At 51.8% G+C, this 23,774-nt stretch overlaps 1 protein-coding gene across 2 annotated transcripts in view; it reads right to left on the reverse strand.

Moving 5' to 3' along the window:
• Positions 1-23,774, reverse strand: part of PNPLA7 (patatin like phospholipase domain containing 7) — a 63,496-nt gene that overhangs the window by 20,197 nt on the left and 19,525 nt on the right. For both annotated transcript variants that reach the window (XM_039220739.1, XM_039220740.1), the window contains exons 14-22: positions 19,618-19,718; positions 19,354-19,500; positions 13,835-13,912; positions 12,629-12,834; positions 10,935-11,066; positions 10,048-10,171; positions 9,537-9,650; positions 5,505-5,574; positions 1,313-1,462 (exon numbers count right to left, since the gene is read on the reverse strand). In XM_039220739.1, coding sequence (XP_039076670.1) covers positions 1,313-1,462; positions 5,505-5,574; positions 9,537-9,650; positions 10,048-10,171; positions 10,935-11,066; positions 12,629-12,834; positions 13,835-13,912; positions 19,354-19,500; positions 19,618-19,718 — 1,122 coding nt within the window. The remainder of the gene's footprint in view (positions 1-1,312; positions 1,463-5,504; positions 5,575-9,536; positions 9,651-10,047; positions 10,172-10,934; positions 11,067-12,628; positions 12,835-13,834; positions 13,913-19,353; positions 19,501-19,617; positions 19,719-23,774) is intronic.

Here is a 23,774-nt window from a genome sequence, read left to right on the forward strand (position 1 = left end):
CACTTGCACTCTCTCATCCTCCCTCTCTCTCTACCCCTTGCTCACTTGGGCCCTTTCTCTCTCTCAAAGGAAAAATAAAAAAAGAACAAAGCACACTCCCTGACTTTAAAACCTACTACAAAGCAGCAGTACTCAACACAGCTTGGTGCTGGCTGAAGACAGAATGGCCCAGAAACAAACCCTCACATAGATAAGCGATTTTCAGCAGGGCGCCACGACCATTCGATGGACGAAGGGTGGCTTTTCAACAAATGATGGTAGGGCAATTGGATATCCATAAGCAAAAAAATAAACCTCTATCTAAACTTCACACCTTTTATAAAAATTAACATCATAAATTTAAATGTAAAACTTTCATAAGCCTTTTGGTTTTTTAAAAAGTTTATTTATTTTTGAGAGAGAGAGACAGCACAAGCAGGATAGAAGCAGAGAGAGAGAGAGAGAGAGAGAGAGAGAGAGAATCCCAAGTAGGCTCCATGCTGTCGGCACAGAGCCAGACACAGGGCTCGAACCCACAGGCCATGAGATCATGACCTGAGCCGAGATCAAGTCAGATGCTTCACTGGCTGAGCCACCTCAGCACCCCAACTTCAAGCCTTCTGAAAAGACACAGGAGAAAACCTAGGCCCTAGGGCTAGGTGCAGAGTTTTTAGAAATGATACTAAAAGCATAGTCCATAAAAGAAAAACAACAATAACCTGGAGATCATCAAAATTGACAATTCTGCCCGTGAAAGCGGACAAGGCAGCAGCGGAGGGAGCGGCACACCCGCAAACCACGGAGCCAGCAACGGACCCGTATCGGGAGTACGTAAAGAATTCTCAAAACTTGAGGCGCCTGGGGGGCTCAGTGGGTTAAGTGTCCAACTTCGGCTCAGAGCATGATGTTGCAGTTCATGAGTTCAAGCCCCGCATCGGGCTCTGTGCTGATAGCTCGGAGCCTGGAGCTGCTTCCGATTCTGTGTCTCCCTCTCTCTCTGACCCTCCCCTGCTTGCGCTCTGTCTCTGTCTCTCTCTCAAAAATAAACATTAAAAAGAATTCTCAAAACTCAACAGTAAGAAAACAAACAACTCACTCAGAAAGGGAGCAAAAGATAAGAGGTTACACGCAGATACTTGAGCAGCGAGGACACACGGATGGTAGGGAAGCAGAGGAAGAGACACTGAGGGTCATGAACCACTAGAGAAACCAAGTGGACACCGTGATGCGCTCTCCCTACCCACTGCCGGCACTTGCAGAAGGAGCCAGAAGGACCAAGAGGCAAGCGGAGGGCGGACCTGGCAGATCCCGGGTGGCCTCGGGCAGGACTCACCGATGGCACTGAGGGCGTGCTTGAGCTCCAGGGCAAAGGCAGTGAGGGGCACGTCCTCTGACACAGGCATGAGCGCCACCGTGGAGAGGTTGCTGGCAGGGTTTCCGGAGTCCCACTTGCTGCCTGCAGTGTGTAGCCCAAACTGGTGACCTGCGAAACACAGGACCGTGAGTAGGGCCTGAGCGGCTGGGTGGCTCCTGGGCAGTCTGGAGGTGTCTCTAATTGTTTCTCGATGGCACCAGGGCACAGAAGCCTGGAAGAGAGGAAGGGGCCCCAGGGTTTGTCCCAGGCCTGCACAACCCGAGCTTCTCTGCCCACCCGAGGCCCACCCTGCCTCTCCTGCTGGAGCAGCAGACCACACGGTGAGCAGCCTGCACTTCACACACCAGCCTTAGGGGACACTGAGCACAGACACAGCACGCGGGAGAGAGCACGAGTCCCCGTTAAAATGCTCTGCCAAGTGAGGCCAGCCTCCTGCAGTAAGAACGACTGGGGCGGGGGAGGGGGGAGAAGGGGCAGCAGCCTGAGCCTTTGAGAGACAAGCTAGTGCAGGTAAAGCCTCCCGTCCCTGAGGCCGCGGACACTCTGTCCTCCAGACGTGCCTCCCTGGGGCACCCACAGCAGCAGGGAAGGAGGCAGCAGATATGCTGACCCACAAGGTCATTAGTCAGAGGGTCCCTGGAAGTTTATATCCCACAACAGTAACTACTTGGACAGCAGCACGTCTTATTTTCACGGAGGTGGCCAAGTGGGCAGCCTCACCCTCCGGCCAGCCACACCCCAGGCAGACTCTGGTCTCCCGCAGCCTGGACACACCAAGGGCTCTCATCCTGGCTCCCTGACTGCTGGCTGTTCTAGCCAGGTCCGTGCTGCTTGCCTGGCCCGGCCAGCCGGCTGCCACACCCTGACCCCTGAAGTGCACAGCCAAGCACATGAGCTGGCCATACCAGAAGGCCCAGCTCCTCCAAGGCAGCGTCCATTTCTGACTCTGCTCACCCTGGCCCTGGGTGAGGAGCTGTGGTTCTTGAGCAGTGGAGTGTGGGCCCCGGCACAGCCTGACCCAGAAGCCAGAGTGAGGGGAGCAGCACAGCAGAGAGAGGGGGTGGCTCAGAGCTAATCTGGGGCAGGGAAACAAAAGGGCTGTGAGCTGGCCACTGGTTGCACACAGGGTGGCAGGGAGGCCTCTTTGCACCAGTTTCCTTTGCAGCTTCTCCTCTGAGAAGCCCCCTCCTCTGAAGCAACCCAGAGCTCGCTCTTCCTTCCCAGCAACCTCTGACATCAGCGCCCCTGGCCTGAGGCAGGACCACAGGGGCCCTTCTCACTAGCTCTGCGTGGCTTTCTCCGCCTCCACCCGAGCACTGGGAGGTCCCGGTTCTGGCTGAGAGGGAGATGAGCAGGCCGCCTCACCCGCCTGCTGCCAACAGTTACAAGGAGGCTCGGAAGGGCGCCGAGAGAAGGCCCATTGGTCCTGGACCCCTGGGAACCATGCCGCGGGGTCCCTGCCCCTCCCCCCAGCCCCAGCCAGGCAGGGTCCATCGGTCCCTCCCAGCCAGATGCTTCCTCCAGGGATATTTCCCAGGGCCCCTGGCACTAAGCAAACACCTGTCTGGGGCTGCAGACACAGTGGGCTGGAGCCCCCCAATTCTCCACACCCTGCACTGGCAAGTACGTGCACACTGGTGCACGCCCACCAGAACGGGGAAATCACAGACAGAAGAGGGATGGAGAAGGAATCTCTAAACCTAGCGTGAAGTCCTGGGCTCACCTCCAAGTGGCCTACGCACAAAACCAGTCAGAATCGCACAGCAGAGCCTCTGAGAACAGAACAGAGTACAGAAGGGCAGCCAGCCTGCCTCCACAGCAGCCCTGGGGAGCACACACGCAGGGCAGGCCGCAGCTACGGCGCAAAGGCCCGGACAATTAAATTAACACTTAAACAGTCAGGCCCAGGACATGCTCTGAGAACACAAGCATGCTGACAGCCTGTTAAAAAGAAGATTTAAGTGAGAACCAGAGTGTCATGACGTCATGCCCAAAATACAGGATATAATCCAAAATTCCCAGGTATACCAAAAGCCAAGAGAATCTCACCTGCAAACACCAACAGACAAAAATGACAACGTACCATGGAATCTGGAATTACCTGACAAGGGCGATAAAGCAGTGATCATAACCAGCCTGAAACAGCAATCATGACTAGTAACACAGATGCAGAAATATAATGACTGAAATAAAAAACTCTCTGGATGGGCTTAAAAGCTGAATCAGGAAGACAGAGGAAAGAGGTCATTGGATCTTGAGGGAAGATCACAAGAAACTACGCAATCTGAACACTGGAAGAAGGAAAATAACCCATAGTGCCCACGAGGCCTCTGGGACAATAACAGAAGGTCCAGCATTTGTGTCCACAGATTTCTAGAAGAGCAGAAAGAGTAAAGAGCTGAAGGAACGTTCAAAGAAATAAAGACTAAAATTTCCCGAGTCTGGTAAAAGATATAAATCTGTAGATTCAAGAAGATGAGCATTTGGTCTCTAAAATCTAAGGACAAAGACAAGGTCTTGGATGCAGCCAGAGAGAAAGGATGAGATACAGATTTGGGAGCAAGTCGCATCTGGGCTTTGCAGCAGAAGCCACGGAGGCCGGAGGATGGCACAGCCCCCAGGGGCCGTCACCACGGTGGTGCGTCCAGCACACCAACCTTCAGGATGAGGATGAAGAGATGGCCTCAGAGGAAGGGAAAGCAAGAGAGTAGGCAGCCAGCAGACCTGCCCTGAAAGGGCCATCCTGAAAGGCGCTTCTTCAGACAGAAGAGAAGGGACATCAGGATGAAGAGTGACAGAGTGGGACATATTGTAAACGATTCTCCTCTCGAGCTTCAACGTATTTGATGGCTGAAAGCTGAAATTATGACACCGTGTGAGGGGCTTCAATGTGTGCAGAGCAAGGGAGAGTAACGGGCCTGGAGCGGCGGTAAGGGCCCCGCAGCCCACCCACAGGGACAGCGTGTGGGTGCTAGACAGACGGGAAGGGGCGGGGACTGCAGTCCCCAGCAACTGCTGAAGGTGGTGTGAGGTCTCGCCAGGACCACGACCGACAAGTAAGAACGGAATGCTCAAAAGGGCTGAAGGAGCTCAGAAGAAGAAGTAAGTAACAAAACAATGAGCGGGGAGAGCAGAGAACACATAATAAAATGATGGGCATAAACCCTGACGTGAGTAACTGTGTTAAAGGCAGACGGTCTATACACAAATAAAAAGAAGTTGTCAGAAGGGGTGACAAACACAGGACCCAACTACGTGCCTCCTACAGGAGACCTGCTTCAAACCTAGCCATACGGGTGCTTGGAGGGGAGACAGACAGACACATGCCTCCTGTGTCCACCCTGGGCTGCGCAGAGGGACCACATTTGGAAACAGGGTCTTTGCAGATGCAGTTGGTGGAGACAAGCTGCGCTGGATTCGGGTGGCCCTGCTATGCTCTGCTGTCCCCCTCAGCACATTCGTGCACCCCTGTCCTTCCAAAAGACGCAGTACTGTGCCCAGGTCACTGTGTGTGGGAGACACAGTCCTGGCACAGGAGACAGAGCTAGGGAGGTGTGGGGTGAGTCAGGGGATTCAAGTGAAGTGGGAGCCGAGGCCCAGAGGGCACTGGGGTGGCCAGGTGGGCGCGGGGCTCTGATGAGGGGCTGCGGGCCAAGGTGGGAGCAGGTGGTCCCAAAATAGTGAGGAGGAACCAGTTGCTGCTGAACATGACAGGGATCCAGCGAGTACTTAAAAGAGCACATTCTCTAAATAAATAACACTAATTCTGGTTAACAGCAAAAAAAAAAAAAATCATAATAAAAAAATGAAATAAAAGAGCACATTCTCAGAATTCGAACCAGAAGAGGCAGGAAAAGTCCCAGCATCAGAGAATTGTTTCACCCGCTCAGACAGACCAGACCCCCGCAAGTACCCGCCCCATTGCTGGGCTCAGATCTGTGCCATCCAGAGGCCAAAAAACAGGGGAGGCCCCAGGGCTTCCCTCCCATGCTGCCCGCTGCCGGTACCCATATCATCAAACCCCAGTGCCCTCCCCACCAGCTCAGAGCTGCCCCGCCCTGGGCACCACACCCCTCCTCCCCTCCCCCTCCTCAGGGCAGGGCTCCAGTGAGGTATGCAGGGCTCCCAGCCACCAGGCCCAAGGACATACCTGAAGCAGTTCCCTGCTGAAGACTGCCCAGAATCTTCTCTCCCAGGAGATGGATCAGCCGAGTCACAACCTGGGGGCAGAGAAAGAAAGGAGACCACACATTTAAACCAAGAAGGGAAACGTCTTGGATCCATGTTTCCAAAATCATTACGTCTGTAAACCCCTCTGGGCTGTGGGCTGTGGGTGGCTGGCTGGTCCCCCGCAGGTAGGACCTAACTCTACAGGGGGCCTTCCTAGAGTCCACCGCGGGCGGCAGGTGCGAGGGGCGCATGCCCCGTGGCCTGGAGCCTGGCCCAGAGTCTCCTTTTACTTTCAGGGTACGAGAGCACCAGGGAAAGCCATGACCGTCCCCACAGGCAGGTCAGGAAGGACTTCCACAGAGCCAAGGGCTCACCCTGTGCTCCTGAGCGGGCCAGGCCTGGGCAGGACACAGGATGGGTATTAATCAGTATCCAGGGAGTATTACATGGCTACGTTAACACCAGTGTTCAGAGTTGTAGCCAAAGTATTTAAGGTTGGGATGCCCAGATATCTACAATTCACTCTTAAATACTTTCGTATAAAAATTAAATTAGATGTTTTAATTGCTAGGGTTTCCACTGTGCAGGCAGTCTACCACTGTAACTCCTAGATGCAGTAAAGGGCCACTTTGTAAAGAGAAGCTGCTGTCAGCTTCAGTAAAACCCAAATTACACCAGGAAGCAAGCTGAAGACACTGATGAGGTCACTTGGATGCTGCCTGTCTGCTGTTCTCTGCCTCCCCAGGACTCAGCCTCTGGTTAGCTTCCTGACCATCTACAGCCCTGAACTCTGTGGCTGCCCCCGGAGGGAGCTGGCTGAGACCTTAGGCTCCAGTAACCAATGGCCCCCACAAACCAACTCAGAGAGCCCCTCTTACCCACAGGATGCTGGAGTCAAAGACCCATGCAAGAGGCAAGTGAAATGTCCACATTTCAGGGTGTGGGACAAAAAATAGTTTGAGCAGGGGTCCAAAACAGAAACTAAAAAGGAGTCTGGTTTGTATATAAGTAATCTGGCATCAAACTGTTACTTGGAGCTAATTTTAGAAACTACACATTATTAAGGAAAATTTCCCGATACAGGAGGGTGAACCCCACCCTTCCTCACCCAGCCACAATCAGTTCACACACACACCTGAAAAGGTTTGAAGCCAATCCCAAACAGAGCATTTTATCCATTGATATTTTAATCTGTATCTCTAAAAGAGCCATTAAAAACATACACATGGTATAATTATCAGTTACAAATTTATAATAATTTTCATTAAGGCTAATTTAAAAAGTGATCATTTCCACATCAAGTGAAAAAGGTTCAAAATAAGCCCATGAACACACAAATAGGTGCTCAACATCTCTGGTCATCAGGGAAATTCTAAGTACAATGAGCACTATTTCCTACGGAGCGAATGAGCGCAGCCACCAAGTGCTGATGCCCGGTGACGGGCTGTGTGGTGCAAGGGCCATGACTGGCACAACCGCACGGGCAACCATATTCAGCATACGTCTACCCCCTGACGTGGCAATGCCAGTCTCACATGAAATGAAACATGCGCCATGAACACATTTCCAGAACAGCCTCAAGCCGGGAACAACCAAACGTCCATCAAGAGGACGGATGAGTGGGCTGAGGCGCGCGGCGGGGCGCTGCTCTGCAGTCAGAGGGACACGCCAACAAGACACAGACCTCAGATGCCACACCGGGCAACAGGAGCCGGACAGAAAACACTTGGTTTACACGAATCCCAAGCACAGACGCAGAATGGACAGATGTGGGCCGAGCGGCCGGCGGTTCCCCGTGCTGGAGGGCACCGAGCAAGCCCGGGGTCTAGGCAAGGCCGGTGCCTGTGGGAGAGCACACACGTGGTGGTCAGCCCAGCAGCAGCCAGCGTGTGACGGAGAAGCATCAGGACAGGCCACGGGCTCTGGGAGCTGCATATGGGGAAAGTCTGTGCAGGGCAGTGGGTGTGAGTAGAGGGTTTTTTTACGGGCCCACCATGGAGCAGCCCCGCAGAACAGGAAGCGGCCCGGCTCCCCCGGCTCCCAGTGATCGTGTGGCAGCCAGTGGCACACGTACTAGCCCCGGCCACCACCACCACCACCACCCTGCCATTCACTGGGGTCTCCTGGTGCTTAGATCAAGGCCTTCAGATTTGGGCCCAGGCCCTCCCACAGACCACAGGCTGGCAGAGTGCTGAGGGAGGGAAGAAGAGGGTGGCAGCTCCCGCCCAAGTCTGGCAAGTGCAGGGGGGAAGTGAAAGGGTGGGGGGTAGGGAGCAACACGGTGGCGGGGAGTCCTCAAGGGAGGCGCTGCACACGCTCCTAAACAAAGAGCTCAAGACAGGGGCAGCTGTTCTCGTCGCTGGAGAGCTAGGGGCTGGCATGGCAAGGGGCACTTTGCTCCAGCAAAGTGACCAAGGGCCAGAAATGCACAGGGCACATCAGAAGGACTGCGGGGTCCCCAGGGACCAAATCTGGAACACGGACATCCAAATGAAAGAGGACGATAAAGAAGTACGAACTATCTACCCGGAGCCAGAAATACGCTCCAGGGGGGTGCAGCTCCTCCCCCAGCCAGCTCCGTGGCCCGCAAGAAAGGGTCCTGATGGGCAGGTGGCCCCCACGCTTCCCCAGGGAAGGCACCCTAACCTGTTCACAGAAAGACATCCCGTCCCTGGCTTCCAACTGGAAAGACTCGCCTTGTCCCACATGGGACACAGCAGGGCCACGTCCTGTGTGCTCCCGGCTGCTGGAGCCAGGAGGCTGCCTGGGGCTGCACGGATGCACGCGGCTCCTGATCTGGCCATGCGGGTCTCAACTCACATGCTGCAGCCTGGCTTGTACACTCACCTACCCTGCAGCCCCGCCACGTTGCCACGAACAAGATACCTGCTCACTACAAATCCAACTTTTACTCCTTTTCCAAACTTAGGCAAATTGTTTCATTTTTTCAACCTTTTCTGTCAGGTGATGAGGGGCCTGTCTTGTTTTGGGCTTGGGTGTTCTGGAATAAAGGTTTCTTCACTTCTATTTTATTTAAAGTGTTTACTACCTACGGTTGAATTTTGTCAAAAGCCTTGATATAATCATAAAGGGAAGTCTTCCTTTCAACTTTTCCCCATAATTAATTACACTTTAATAATTTCTCAACACCATGCTAACATTCCTTAAACAGACCCTAGTCAAATACATATTTTTTATAGGTGATTTACTCACATTTTGAGTATTCGTAACACTGACAGAAATGATTGAAAGTTTTCTGCATTTTTATCAAGTTTTGGTATTAAAGTGAAATTAACTTCGTAAAATAAACTTGGGGGTTTCCCATCTGTTCCAGAGCAGACACGTCCGCAGGAAACGCGCACACGGCGCTGATGAGGAAAGAACAGGCCGTCGTCTCTTCCTCCAGCAGCAGCTCCACGCCAACCCTTCTCCAAACCCCCTGAGGTCCGAGGCCCTCCCATTTCCCCGGCTGCACACTTACTACTTCAAAGCAGTGAGGCAAATACCAGAAAACCAGCCATTCCATCCACCCCAGGAGCAGCACAGACTCCCCTCCTTCCGCTGCCTGGACCGATGGGCACTGGGCCAAGCCTGCGTCCGTCTTCTCCAAAGTCCGAAGTCATCTTTCCCAGGAAGCACAGCAAGAGAGCCCCTCCCCACCCCCCCGCAAAAACCACGCCTACATCTTGCCCTGTGAGTCCCCGCACTGGTTTTCAGTATCACCTGTGACATCACCTGTCTTCTGGGAAGTGCCAGGTGGGCTTCACTCACTAGGTCCCCGTGTACCCCTCCCACCCCCTGGCGGCACCCAAGCCACCTGCCCCAAGGCCCCTTATCCCCATGTGCTGGTCCATATGACACTTCTTTGAAAACAGGCAACCTGCCTACTCCAGGTCATTGCAATCTATACCCACCCTGGTACTCAGAAGGACGCAGCCCCAGGTCTAATAATCCTGAGTTCGTGGTCTGGACATCCTGCTTTCCTCAGGCAGCCCGGAACAGGAGTGCTTACCTGTGGGTACCTGCGCTTGAAGGACGTCAGGGCTCCGGCCGGAAGCTTGGCCAGCTCCGAGTCCCGAACGGCATGCACTGTGGTCGCCCTGGCCTGGTGGGTGAGTGTCTCCACCTGGGGGAGAGAAGCTGGGGAGGTGCTCACGCCCTCCAGCCCTGCAGGACCAGCCAACCCAGCCATCCTCTGAACCCAACCAGAGGCAGAGCACGAGGCAGCCCTGGAGTGTGGCCTACAGGCGGGCAACGGGAAGGAAAGAGGCTCGTCCAGCCAACCTTGCGGCCAGGCAGCTGTCACTCTGTCAGGGCCTTGTGCTGCACAAGGGTCTCAGAAGGGCTCCCACCCCCTGTGCGGCCAGCTGTCCTCTCCGGAGAGCCCCGGTGGGAGTGAGCACGCCGGCCCCCAGGAGGTGTGCCCCGCATGAGGTCACTTGGAGGGCCCCCTCTCCACCCAGGTAAGGGGCCAGGAGTCACCCTGGAGCAGGGCCTGGTGGGGACAGGGAGCCTGGTCCTACCACACCGATGAGGTCTCCTCGGCCATACTCCCCCGCAAGGCGCTTTTTGCCGTCGTCCTTGCGGATCACAGAGCGCAGCCGGCCGCTGAGGACGATGTAGGTGCAGTCTGACCTGTCTCCCTGCCTGGGGGGACAGAGGCCGATGGAGCAGGTGAGGCCGGGCCAGCAAGCCCTCTACCACTTGAGATGGCAAATAAATTAATTTCTAAAAATCTACTAAATTTTGTTTTGGAAAATAGTTATTATCCATTAAAAATACATATGCTAATGTGTGAAAGGCTTATTGTGATTTTTAAGTAAATTATGATTCAGGGCAACTGGGCAGCTCAGTAGGGTAAGCATCTGACTTGATTTCAGCTCAGGTCATGATCCTGCAGTTCTATTCGTGAGTTCGAGCCCCTGCATCTGGCTCTGTGCTGAGAGCGTGGGGCCTGCTTAGGTTTCTGTCTTTCCTTCTCTCTCTGCCCCTCCCCAGTTCACGTTCTCCCTCTCAAATAAACTTTAATGAATACGTAAATATTTAAAATGTTGTTACTTTTAATACCATAAAAACCAGATAGCGACAGACTGTGTCTGTGTGAAACTCTGGATACAGCCAGACACTCAGCACATGAGCACCTTCACAAAGGCTGTGCTAATATCCCTTCTGCTGGCCATCTTAAAAGGATGGTGTGCATTTGCATACGTTGACATGGAAAGACGCCCATGAAAAAGTGTGTGTGTGTGTATATGTGTGTGTGTGTGTGTGAGTGAGTGCGTGTGCTTGCACCGAAGGGGGAAGGCCATGAAGCACGTGGGATTTGTGACTTGAGGGAGCAGAGCCAGAGGAGTTGGTTTTCCCAGTGGAGGCGCTGCAGGTGACAGATCTGCATGCCTGTGGGCCCCACCTGTACACTGCGCGCCCGGCCTCCACCTCCATCCAGTCCAGGGCGAAGTCGATCTGCCGCACGAAGGACGACACCCGCTTGACAACAGTGTGCGCGACGCCCAGGACCACAGTTGGCTGCTTCCGCATGATCCTGCCAAGCCCGCCCAGAGTCACTCCTGGCCCAGCACGGCCTCTAGCCAACCCTCCCTCCAGGCCATGGCACTTGAGAGCTGGCAGGACCTGTGCCCACAAACAGTGATGCCGTGTAGCAGGTGACATGGACACAGGCCCAGGGCTAGGACAGAGCTCAGTGACCACTGAGCTACCTCTCCACTGTGGCCTGTGCACACCCCGCAGCCGACCAGCCGCTTTGGGAGAGTCTTGGAGGCTCCTGCCAGGTGCCATCACCCCCACAGATGTGCTCAGAGCACAGACCTCATTTGACATCTCACCCCAGCAGTGGGATGCAATGTGCCACGAAGACCAGAGTGGGTGTGGAAAAGGGGCTGAGTGGGGGCACAAGAGTGAGGGTGAGGAGGGGCGCCTGGGTGGCTTAGTTGGTTAAGCGTCCAACTTTTGCTTAGGTCATGATCTCGCGGTTCGTGGGTTCGAGCCCCGCGTCGGGCTCTGTGCTGACTGCCAGCTCAGAGCCTGGAGCCTGTTTCAGAGTCTGTGTCTCCCTCTCTCTCTGACCCTCCTCTGCTCATCCTGTCTCTCTCTCTCTCTCTCCCCTAGAAATAAATAAAAATATTAAAAAAAAAAAAAAAAGAGTGAGGGTGAGGCCGAGAGGCCAGAGGGCCCAATCCTGGCCATGCAGAGCCTCGGGAACACTCTGGGTCAATCCTGGGCATGATGGAGTCACGGGCAGGCTCTGGCCGGCAGAACACAACAGACCCAATTCTCTGGTCGCTGCTTGCGAACAGGCTACCGGGGGTGTGGGCAGAAGCAGGGCGTCCCCTACACTGTGAAGGCTTCTGGAAGGAGCAGCTCAGGGGCTGCAGCCAGGCTGGGGCAAGTCCAGAACTCGGCCCGAGCAAAGGGCAGACAGAGTCACAGAGAAGACAAAAACAGGAGCAGAAGAGACGGGGTGGGGGGGTAGGGGGGGGAGGGAATCTGCAGCTTGGCTTGGACAATGACTGAGGAAAGCCCTTAAGGCACTGCAGAGGGGTATCAGCACAGCAGCCTGGCACAAGGCCAGGAGGGAAGTTCGGTGGGAGACATGAATTTGGTCCATAAAGGCCCAGGGTTGGATGAGCTCTCTTAGCACATCAGTCAGACGGTGTGTGCAGGGCGGGAGCTGCCTGCGACACATGCCGTGAGCACACGTACACAGACACACACACAGAGTGGGGATCAGGCTCTATCAGCAGGGTGAGGACACATCTGGGCCTGGAGGGGCTGGATGGGGCGGACAAGGGTCTATATGTCCAGGCTTACAGTTGATGTGGACTAAGTGTCTTCCTGAAGAGGAGCCAAAGCTCTCCTGGGCTTCCAGAGGCAGGGTGCATGGCAGCACCCCACAAGGCAACACCCCCTTCCTGCTACTGCATCTCGCTGACCTCACCTTTCTCCCTGGGACTCCTGTCTCCTTGGGTGTGAGCAGGGCTGGAGGCAGGGCCCCAAGAGGTGCCTGACGTGGGCCCCACAACAGCCACCTGCACAGGAGCCACCAGGCAAGCCTGGCCTTGTGTGGCAGGTCCAGGGGGGACTCACTCGTAGAAGTGCGCCTTGGAGATGGAGAGAAAGCTACAGTCCCTGTTGGCCTTGATGGTGAAGATGAGGGGCTCGCCTGTGAGCACCGCCAGCTGGCCCACCATCTCCCCCGGGCGGACCACGAACAGGCAGGTGTCCTCCTCGCTGTCAATCTTCTGCTGGTACACGTGCAGCAGCCCCGACACCACGAAGAGGATGTTCACGTCCTAACCAAACAAGGGGTGTGGGCTGGAGACCCCTGCGCCCAGGCAGTCAGCACGGCAGCACCATGGGGACTCTACGCAGCGAGGCCAGGGGGCGGCCCAGGGACCGCATGCTTCTCCTCCGCCTGTGCGGTCCCCTGTCACTGACCCTGGGCACAGGCTCATGCTGCCTGGGAGCTCTGTCCCCCAAGTCCTTCAGCAGCCGGCCGCAGTCACCTGCCGTGCGGTGACGCTCTAGGGGTACGTAGGCTCGGGAGTCGAGGGCCCACGCTCTCTGCTTTCCCAGCAAGAAGCACCTGTCTCACCACAGGTGCTCTAAGGGCAGACTACACAAAGCACCTTCCAGCACGCTGGTGCGGGGGCCACAGAGGACACAACTCCTACAAAGTGGGCCACCCAGCACCAGGAGAGACGAGCTCCCAGGATGGCAGGCACTGTGGAGACGGTTCCTGCCTGCCCAGCAGAACGAGGCATTCAGAATCAGAAATTAGGTTCATTTATTTTTAAAAATTTACTTTTTTGGGGCACCTGGGTGGCTCAGTCAGTTGAGCGACTGACCTCAGTTCAGGTCATGATCTCATAGATTGTGAGTTTGAGCCCCGCATCGGATTCTGTGTCTCCTTCTCTCTCTGCTCCTCCCTGCTTGCTTGCACTCTCTCAAAAATAAACATTTTTAAAAAAAACTTTAGAAAATTTATTTTTCATCTGTTTATGGATTCGAGAATCGAGAAAACAAAAGCATGTCTTCTGCGCTTGCCTATGAGCTCAGTAATGACCCTCACACATATGCATGCACGCATGCGTCTGTGAGCGTGGACGTGCGCCCAACCCCACAAACGGGACGGGCCCAGGGATTCGCAGCGTGGCTGCAGACACCTCCGCAAGCCCAGGGGAAAGCGCGCCCTCAGGAACAGTGATGACAGACCCTGCATCCTGTCTGGCACTGGCTACAGCACTGGGCAGCCCTGGGAGCCACTCCCTCTGACCATGGCCTTTTGCTCACCTGGTCTCCCTGCCTCGACAGCACCGTGCCCCCGGGAACATGGAGAAGCGTCACCCGGCCATCCAAGAGTGAGGGTTCCTAGAAACAGGAACGTGGGTATTACTACAAGGGAGGACAGAGGCTGAGTCACAGTGGTGACGGCCACTCGGGTCACAGTGGTGCCACTGGCACAGGACTTCAGACATGGGCCCCCTTGTCTTGTGAGCTTCACCTCCAGAAGCCCAGCCAGGCTCTCACAGGAAATACCCGAGAAAATGCCCTAAATGTCTTTGGACCTCCAGCAGTGGGAGGGACAGGGACCTTGTAAAATAGTCCAGAGACAGCTCTTCACAGGCCTGCTCTCGGGGGAAACTGCTTCGGCACAGCCCGATCCACTTCGTCAGGGCTTAGCCGACCAGGGAAGGGGAGCGCCCAGCTCCAGCCCCCGTCAGCCACCCTGTGTTCCCTAAAGGGTTGGGATGACCCTGAGATGCATGGGGAGACTCCGATGCAAAGGCACAGGCCCTACTGAAGACAGACAGCACGGGGCCCACGGCTCTCCCTTCCCTTCCCCTACTCACCCCTCCCTACGTCACTCAAGAACTACTGATGGCAATTCCTTCTCTTTTATCGTTATAACTTTAATAAATGTTATTAAAATCAGCAACTGAAAACCATAAATCTTTTCAAAGGTGCACATGGTTACTATAAGGTCAGCTGGCCACAGTGCAGCTACTCTGATATGAATGAGATGCTGGGGTGCGGAGTCAGAGTGGCCTTGCTAGGCCTTGTGCTGACTTCCCAAGTGAGGAAGACACCCCCTTCCCCTCTTCCAGCCTGAGGCTCTCAGGAGCTTGTGCAGAGAAGGTGCAGGTGCACTGAGGCACGCCTTGTCCACCCGGTGCTTTCTCAGAAGCCCGGAAAGCAGGCCTGGGGGGTTGCTGTGCCCCCTGAAGCCAGGCAGGAAGCCCCAGGCTGGATCGCAGGGCCCACACCCCTGCCGGGCTGGGCTGCAATGGCAGCAGCTGTGGGGCTGAGAAGGGAGGGAACCGGCCCAGCTGCTCCCGCCTGGACCTGCCAGGGAAGCAGAGGGAGACTGCAGTTCCTTTGACACGGGACGTCACATCCAGCCGTCAAGAAAAAAACCACAAGGCGCACACAAAGGCAAAAACACAGTTTGAAGAGACAGCGCAGCATCAGAACCAGACTCAGACCTGGCAGGGGTGTTGGAATGATCGGAGCAGAATTTCAAATAACTGTGGTTAACAGACGCTAAGGGTTCTGTGGCTAAAGCAGGTGGCATGCAAGAACACACGGGCCCTGTAAGCAGAGGGGTGGAAATCCCGAGAACCAAAGAGAAAAGCTGGAGATAAAAACAGTGTGACAGGAAGGAGCCCTGTAGCTCATTAGCGACTGGACTCACTGAGCAAAGAGTCTCGACGCTTGAGGACACAGCAACAGAAACTCCAAAAGTGAAACGCAAGCAAACAAGCAAAGCTGAAATCAAGCAGGACCCCCGAGGACTGTGGGACGACAACAAACATGTAACACACGCGTGAAGGGAAGGGGAAGAGGAGGAGGAAGAGAGAAAGACCCAAAAGAAATATCTGAATCAATAATGACTGAGAACTCCCCCAAATCAATGTCAGACACCAGCGGCGTCTGGGTGGCTCAGTCGGTTAAGCGTCCCACTTCCGCTCAGGTCATGATCTCACAGTTCGTGAGTTCGAGTCCCTTGCTGGGCTCCGTGCTGACAGCTCAGAGCCTGGAGCTGCTTCAGATTCCGTGTCTCCCTCTCTCTCTGATCCTCTCCTGCTCACACTGTCTCTCTCTCTCAGAAATAAATGAAACATTAAAAAAGTAATGATAAAATAATTTTAAAAAATAAAATTAAAAAGATTTTATTTTTAAGTAATCTCCACACCTAGCGTGGGGCTCGAACTCATGACCCTGAGGTTAAGAGGTGCATGAACCATGGACTGAGCCTCATTGTTCTTGTTCTTAATTGATCTAATAGGTAAGTCTCTTCAAAACGGTAGCAGCAATAGCAACAACGTACCGGGTGGTGCACCCACCGTGCTCCGAGTGGTGGTGTTAGCACCACCGGGTTCTAAGTTCTCACACTCTAGCTGTCAGGAGCCCGGGGCAGAGACCGATGTATATATATTTCTTATGATATCAGTGTAATTTGAAAGTGGACTAGGGTTACGTGTAAATATACACTGCAAATTTAGGGCAACCACTAAAAAAGTAAAAAAGAAATATAACAGATATGCCAAAAAAGGAGAAAAAACAGATAATATAAAATGCCCAATAATCACAAAAAGCAAAAAACAGTAGCAAACAAAAATAAGAAAAAGATAACTGGAAGATCCAAAGATACTTGGAAATTAAACAACACACCTCTTTTTTTTTTGAGAGAGAGAGAAAGGAGTGTGTGTGTGTGTGTACATGGGCAAAAGCAGGGGCGAGAAAGAGGGAGCGGGACAGAAGAGAATCTCAAGCAGGCTCCACGGTCAGTGTGGAGCTCAACCATGAGATCATGACCTGAGCCAAAATCAAAAGTCAGACACTTAACCGACTGAGCCACCCATGTGCTCTTAAACAACACATGGGTTAAAGGAAAAAGCTCAAGAGAAATTTTATCAGAAAAAAATTTTTTAATGTTTCTTTTTTGAGAGAGACAGAGAGACACAGAGCAAGCAGGGGAAGGGCAGAGAACAAGGGAGACATAGAATCCAAAGCAGGCTCCAGGCTCCGAGCTGTCAGCACAGAGCCCAACATGGGACTTGAACTCACGAACCATGAGATCATAACCTGAGCCGAAGTTGGATGCTCAACCAGCTAAGCCATTCAGGCACCCTCAAGAGAAATTTTAAAGAAACTTTTAACTAAATGAAAATGAAAACACAACCCAAAATTTCTGGGATCCAGCAAAAGCAGCATTTAGATGGAAATTTATAGCACTGATTACATAAATTAGCAAAGAAGATCCAATATCAATAATCAAAGCTTCCACCTTATAAAATTAGGGGAGGGGTGCCTGGGTGGCTTAGTCAGTCAACTGTCCAACTTCCACTCAGGTCACGATCTTGTGGTCCGTGAGTTTGAGCCCTGCATGGGACTCTGTGTGGACAGCTTGGAGCCTGGAGCCTGGAGCCTGCTTTAGATTCTGTGTCTCCTTCTCTCTCTCTGCCCCTTCCCTGCTCACACTCTGTCTCTCTTTCTCTCTCTCAAAAATAAACATTAAAGGGGCGCCTGGGTGGCTTAGTCGGTTAAGCGTCCGACTTTCACTTAGGTCATGATCTCGCGGTTCGTGGGTTCGAGCCCCGCGTCGGGCTCTGTGCTGACTGCCAGCTCAGAGCCTGGAGCCTGTTTCAGAGTCTGTGTCTCCCTGTCTCTCTGACCCTCCCCTGCTCACTCTCTCTCTCTCTCCCCTAGAAATAAATAAAAATCTTTAAAAAAATTAAAAAAAAACCATTAAAAATATAATAAAATAAAACAAAATAAAGGGGAAAAAGTAAATTAAAAGTAGGCAGAAGAAAAGAAATACTAAAGATTAGAGCAGAAATCAATGAAATTGAAAATAGGAAATCAATAGGGAAAATCAATAAAATCAAAAGCCAGTTCTTTGAAAAAAAATCAATAAAACTGATAAGCCTCTAGCTGACTAAGAAAAAAAAAAGGAAGAGAATACAAATTATTAATCTCAGAAATGAAAGAAGGGACATCACCATAGATACCAAGCAAAGCAAAAGGATAATATAGGAATACTATGAACTATCTACTTTCAACAACTTGATAACCTAGATGAAATGAGCCCACTCCTTGAAAGACACAATCCACCAAAATTCACACAAGACTCTATCTGAATAAGCCTATATCTATTAAGATATTGAATCAGCTGGGGCGCCCGGGTGGCTTAGTCAGTTAAGCGTCTGACTTTCGCTCAGGTCATGATCTAGCAGTTCGTGGGTTCGAGCCCCGCGTCGGGCTCTGTGCTGACTGCCAGCTCAGAGCCTGGAGCCTGTTTCAGTCTGTGACTCCCTCTCTCTCTGACCCTCCCCTTCTCACGCTGTCTCTCTCTCTCCTAGAAATAAATAAAAAGCATTAAAAATTAAAAAAAAAAAAAAAGATATTGAATCAGCAATTAATAACTTTCCAAAACAGAAAGCACCAGGCCCAGATGGGTTCACTGGTAGAGTCTACCAAATATTTAAGGAAGAAATTATACTAATTCTCTACAGTCTCTTTCAGAAAATAGAAGCAGAGGAAATTCTTGGCTTATTCTATGAGGCCAGCATTTCCTGAACACCAAAATTAGACAAAGACAATACAAGAAAACTATAGACCTGTATCTCTCATGAACACAGATGCAAAATTTCTCAACAAAGCATTAGCAAATCAAATCCAACAACATATGAAAAGAATTACATGCAATGACCAAGTGGGATCTGTCCCACGTATGCAAGGTTGGTCCAACACTTGAAAAATCAGTGGATGTAATTCATCCCATCAACAGACTAAAAAAAAAAAAGAAAAAACACCACAAGGTCATATCAATAGATACAGGATAAGCATTTTTTTAAAGGAGGCTCCATGCCCAGAGTGGAGCCCAACATGGGGCTTGAACTCATGACACTAAGACCAAGATCTGAGCTGAGATCAAGAGCTGGATGCTTAACCGATCAAACCTCCTGGGTGGCCCCAAAATAAAATCTTTAAAAAAACAAATAAAAATAAATAAAAGCCATGCTCACATTGTGCCCATATTTGTCTGAAATGGAAAAGCCTGAAAATCCCGATGGCCGTCATGCATGCAGGGTCACAGGAGCCCTTGCCACTGATCCGGGCAAGTGGTGATGGACACCCCCTGGGACAGACACATGAGCGTGTGTCCCTCCACAGCACATTCCCGTGCTGGCCCGGACCAGAGACAGCAGTGATGGGGCCTCCAGGAGTGACGACTGTGTGGGCAAGTCACAGGTACAACGCCGAGCAAGTAACAGTGGGCCCAGAGGACACACGGGAAGAGTCGCGCATATCCAGTCCACAGACAGGTGCAAGGCAGTGGTCTTGCCGGGGCGGGGGCTGCAGCCACTGAGGGGACACGGCTGGTTTCGGGACCAGTAGTTTGGTCCCTGATGTGGGGGCTCGACAGGCACTCGCTCTCTTCTGTACACAAGGTAGTCATAACTCTTTAACCCTTACATGGCATCCTGAGTAGTGTCCAAAGTTTGCAGAGCACACAGGACTCACAGCCCGTGGAGGAGGGCAAGGATGTGCTGAGAAAGTGCCAGGGAGACGGTCTGTGAAGCCGCCAGCACAGGGGCTCCATCCTGAGCACCCCCACAGGAAGCCCTGCCTCAGGCAGGGGGTGTGGAGGCCCCGACCTGGAGCACACTGCCCCAAAGGAGCAGGTCCTTAGAAGGACAGTGCGCAGGAGTCATCACCCACCTGCACCCAGCCGTCCCTCCAGAGACTGCGCATGTCTCCATGCTCACCCAAGCCAGAGACAGGGCAGGAGGGTGGCCACTTACGCCCAGCTTCATCAGGGTGAGCAGGTCCTTCTTGGCGGCTCTGAAGATGGCCTCTGTCTTCCTGCTGGAGGCGGTCTCATCTGAATTAGTCTCTGAGTAGTGGAAGACCGCAGAGGGAGTGTCTGCAACAATCACGTTCTTCTTGGACTTGAGAAGAACACAGGCAGCACGATCAGAGAGGTGTGGCACAGGAAGGGTCCCCACAGGGCACACGAGGGCTAAGGTGCACCACAGCCAGAGAGGGGACAGAGGGTGCCCACCCACCTTGCTGGCCACAGAGCTCCCAAGGCGTTCTTCTGCATGGAGGAGGACCCTGGCACGGTCACATGTCATCCTCAGGTCTGAGGTTGCACCTGCTGTGCCCCCTACAAATGGAGGGGAGACTGAGGACTCTGTGCCGGCCCCGCCTGGGCACGTGGGTCCGTATGCGCTCACTGAAGGCTGGCTGAGCTCTCCCTGAAGCCTGAGTAGCACAGACCCTGGTAGATAAGACTCACACCACCGGAGCGCAAAGCCACTGTGCTGTCATGCCCTCCTGTGACCCACAACCAACTTTATTTTATTTTTTTAATGTTTATGTATTTTTGAGAGACAGAGAGAGTAAAAGAGCGAGAGCAAGCAAGGGAGGGGCAGAGAGAGGGAGACACAGAATCTGAAGTAGGTTTCAGGCTCTGAGCTGTCAGGATGGCGCCCGATGCTGGGGTTCGAACTCCTGAACTGTGAGATCATGACCTGAGTCGAAGTCAGACACTTAACCAAATGAGCCACACAGGTGCCCCAATTTTTTTAGCTAAAAAAAACTGGAGGGGTGGGTGCGTAGGTGGCTCCGTCAGTTAAGTGTCTGATTTCAGCTCAGGTCATGATCTCACTCCTCAGGAGTTAAAGCCCCGCATCGGGCTCTGTGCTGACAGCTCAGAGCCTGGAGCCTGCTTTGGATTCTGTGACTCTGTCTCTCTGCCCCTACCCAGCTTGTGCTCTCTCTCTCTCTTAAAAAAAAACATTAAAAGAAAAATTTTTTAAATTATTTATTTATTTATTTTTAATTTTTTTAAATGTTCTATTTATTTTTGAGAAAGAGAGAGAGACGGCATGAGCAGGGGAGGGTCAGAAAGAGAAGGAGACACAGAATCTGAAGCAGCTCCAGGCTCTGAGCTGTCAGCGCAGAGCCTGACATGGCGCTCGAACCCACGAACTGTGAGATCATGACTTCAGCCAAAGTCGGGTGCTCAACTGACTGAGCCACCCAGGCGCCCCCTAAAATTTTATTTTTAAGTCACCTCTATACCGAATGTGGGCTCAAACTTATGACCCCAAGATCAAAAGTCACATGCTCCACCAACTGAGCCAGTCAGGTACCCCCACAACCAACTTTATCATTAACTATTTTTGTTCAGCCTGAGGTACTGTGTATTTGTAGTACTTACTGTAATATTGTTACGTTACTATATAATAATATGTTAATATATTACATATTAACATGCTATTGTTTTATTATTAAGCCAAGGTATTATTATACCAGTATCTATTTTACAAATTAAACCCGATTATATTCCCTGTGATGAAAACATGCATATATTAAAGGTTATACATTTCTGTAGGGCGCTGTTCTCATAGTCAGTTTACACATCATCTATATTATGTACTACATACAACATAGTTGACAAAACTTAAGATTCGGATCAGGGCGTCTGATCTCTGCACACACACATCCTGTAGGAAGGCACCGTCTCTCTGGACCAGAGGGAAGGTAATGGGACTGGCACTGATGGTAACTGGATATGTTACTGGAAGTAGATAATTCAGAGTCACACTTTATTGTATGTGGATTGCTGTTCTTTTCCGCTATCTACCATTCATGCCTCTTCTGAAGAAATTTGCTAAGCACATTTTTTTAAAATATGGCAGTTCAGCTGAATAGCTGGGAAAAAAAAGTATCGTGACCTCTGCTCACTTTAGACAAAAGAGCCAACCCCAGAGGGGTAAGTGTGAGTGGCACCGTGCTAACTCTCACAGGCGGGTTTCCTAAACAGGACACAAACTAATAATCACAAAAGAAAAAAATGATACATTGGACTCTATTAAATTTAAAAATTTCTATTCATCAAAAGACACCATTAAGAGGGTGGAAAGATCACAAAATATTTTCTTTTCTTTTCTTTTTTTTTTTTTTATGTTTTATTTATTTCTAGGAGAGAGAGAGACAGCATGAGAAGGGGAGGGTCAGAGAGAGAGGGAGTCACAGACCGAAAGAGGCTCCAGGCTCTGAGCTGGCAGTCAGCACAGAGCCCGACGCGGGGCTCGAACCCACAACCGCGAGATCATGACCTAAGCGAAAGTCGGACACTCAACCGACTAAGCCACCCAGGCGCCCCTAAAGAAGTCTTACTAATCAATAATCAGACGAATGACAACCTAAGATGAAAATGGACAAAAGACAATGTAGCCCATTCCCAAGGGAAGTGGAAAGTGCGGGCTCGAGAGTCACCAGGAGGATGGAGGTGCAGCCACAGTGAGACCCACTGCAGCCCAGGGGGTCAAGGCGAGGAAGGCAGGATGCACGAGGGCAGGGGGATTCCCAGAGGATGGTGTGGTCGGTCAGCAGCACAGACACAAAAAGCCAAGAGCACCAGAGGGGGAGGGAGGACTCGTGTGCGGAGGCTCCCTCCTGGACAGCACAGCCTCAGGGCGACAGTGGAGCACAAAGTGGGACGGGCCCTCGGAAAACTGTGGGCAGTGCCTCCGAGTCAATCGTGTGCACTTCACGAGCCAGCAGTTCCAACAGGGACACATACGTGTGTGTTCAATAGACACACAGATGCAGTGTGGTCACACAATAAATCTCCACCTGTCAGCAACAACAGGTGTGTGTTGTTCCACACAACAGACTTGGATGTCAGACCAAAGCGGAGCAGAGGCAGCTAGGCTGCCGGGACCCAGGAGAGCAGGGAGCAGCAGCCTAACTTCCCGGCCGCTGGTAACCTGCTTTCTGCACCTGGGTGCCGGCCTCACAGCTGAGTTCAGCTGATGAAAAATCATAAGTGGCCCGTTTATGATTTACACCTTCTGTATTCATATTATACAACCACAAACAGTTAATGAAAACTGACAACGCCTTGGTATCCGTGAAGAAACAGGCAAATAGAACACAAGGGAGTACCTAAAAACACCAAAGATACCTAAAAACTAGATCCAAGTAATGCAATATCCAGAACAGACAAATCCAGGTGACAGAAAGCAGATCCATGGTTCCCCAGGGCTAATGGGGACATGGTGTTTCTGCCAGTGGACAGAATGTCTTGGGATCCACAGTGGTGACGGATGTACAATTTTGTGAATATACTAACAAACTATACACTTTAAAGGGGTGAACTTAGGGGTGCCTTGATTTCAGCTCAGGTCATGATCTCACAGTTCATGAGTTTGAGCCCCGCATTAGGCTCTGTGCTGGTAGAGCCTGCTTGAGACTGTCTCTCCCTCCCTTGGCCCCTCCCTGCTTGTGCCCCTTCTCTCTCTCAAATAAACAAGCTTTAAAAAACAAAGAAAATCAATCAATCAATCAATCAATCAATCAATCAAAGGGTGAACTTTGGGCAACTGGGTGGCTTAGTCAGTTAAGCATCCAACTCCTCCTGATGTTGGGTCAGGTCATGATCTGGAGGGCGGCTGTGAGCTCGAGCTCCCAGTCAGGCCCCGTGCAGAGCATGAAGCCTGCTTGGGATTCTCCCCAACCCCCCCGCCCCTCCCAATGCACTTGCTCTCTCTCCCTGTCTCAAAATAAATACACTTTTTTAAAAAAGGGTGAACTTAATGGTATGTGAATCACATCTCCAAAAAGTTATTACTAAAAAAAAAAAAAAATCATGTATAGTCAGAAACTTGATACCAAATGAACATGGCATAAAAAAAAAAATTCATTTCAACAGGGAAATGAAAGATCTTATCATTAATGACGCTGAATAAATGATCAGTATGCAAAGTAAGAAAAGGCCTAATTTCTTACTTCAAACACACACAGTAGGAAGTACAAATGAATGAGACCTCAGCATGGAAGGGAAAACCACAGAGCTAGCAGAAAAGGATCTAGAAAAATACACTTATGATCCACTGAATAAGCAAAGAATAAGGAAGGCCTCAAACACAAATCACAAGGTGTGCAAAGGCTGCCTTTCAACAAAGGAACATCAAAGCTTCCTGCCCCACGACCGTCTGCCAGGCTGGGTGTTTTAACAGACGACGCGGCAAAAAGACATTGGAACAAGTCACAAAGGGTAAAGGGTCTCTATCCAGAGCATAAACAGAATTAATGCAAATCAACAAGGCAGACTCAGGAAACCCTGCAGGAAATGAGCAGAGAATATAAGCAGACAATTCTCGAAGGGGGGGACCCAAACAGCTCTCAAATACACCGGATGATGAAATCT

This window comes from Hyaena hyaena, unplaced genomic scaffold (genome assembly GCF_003009895.1).
Source record: "Hyaena hyaena isolate Hyena2069 unplaced genomic scaffold, ASM300989v1 scaffold_911, whole genome shotgun sequence".
Lineage (NCBI taxonomy): Eukaryota > Metazoa > Chordata > Mammalia > Carnivora > Hyaenidae > Hyaena > Hyaena hyaena.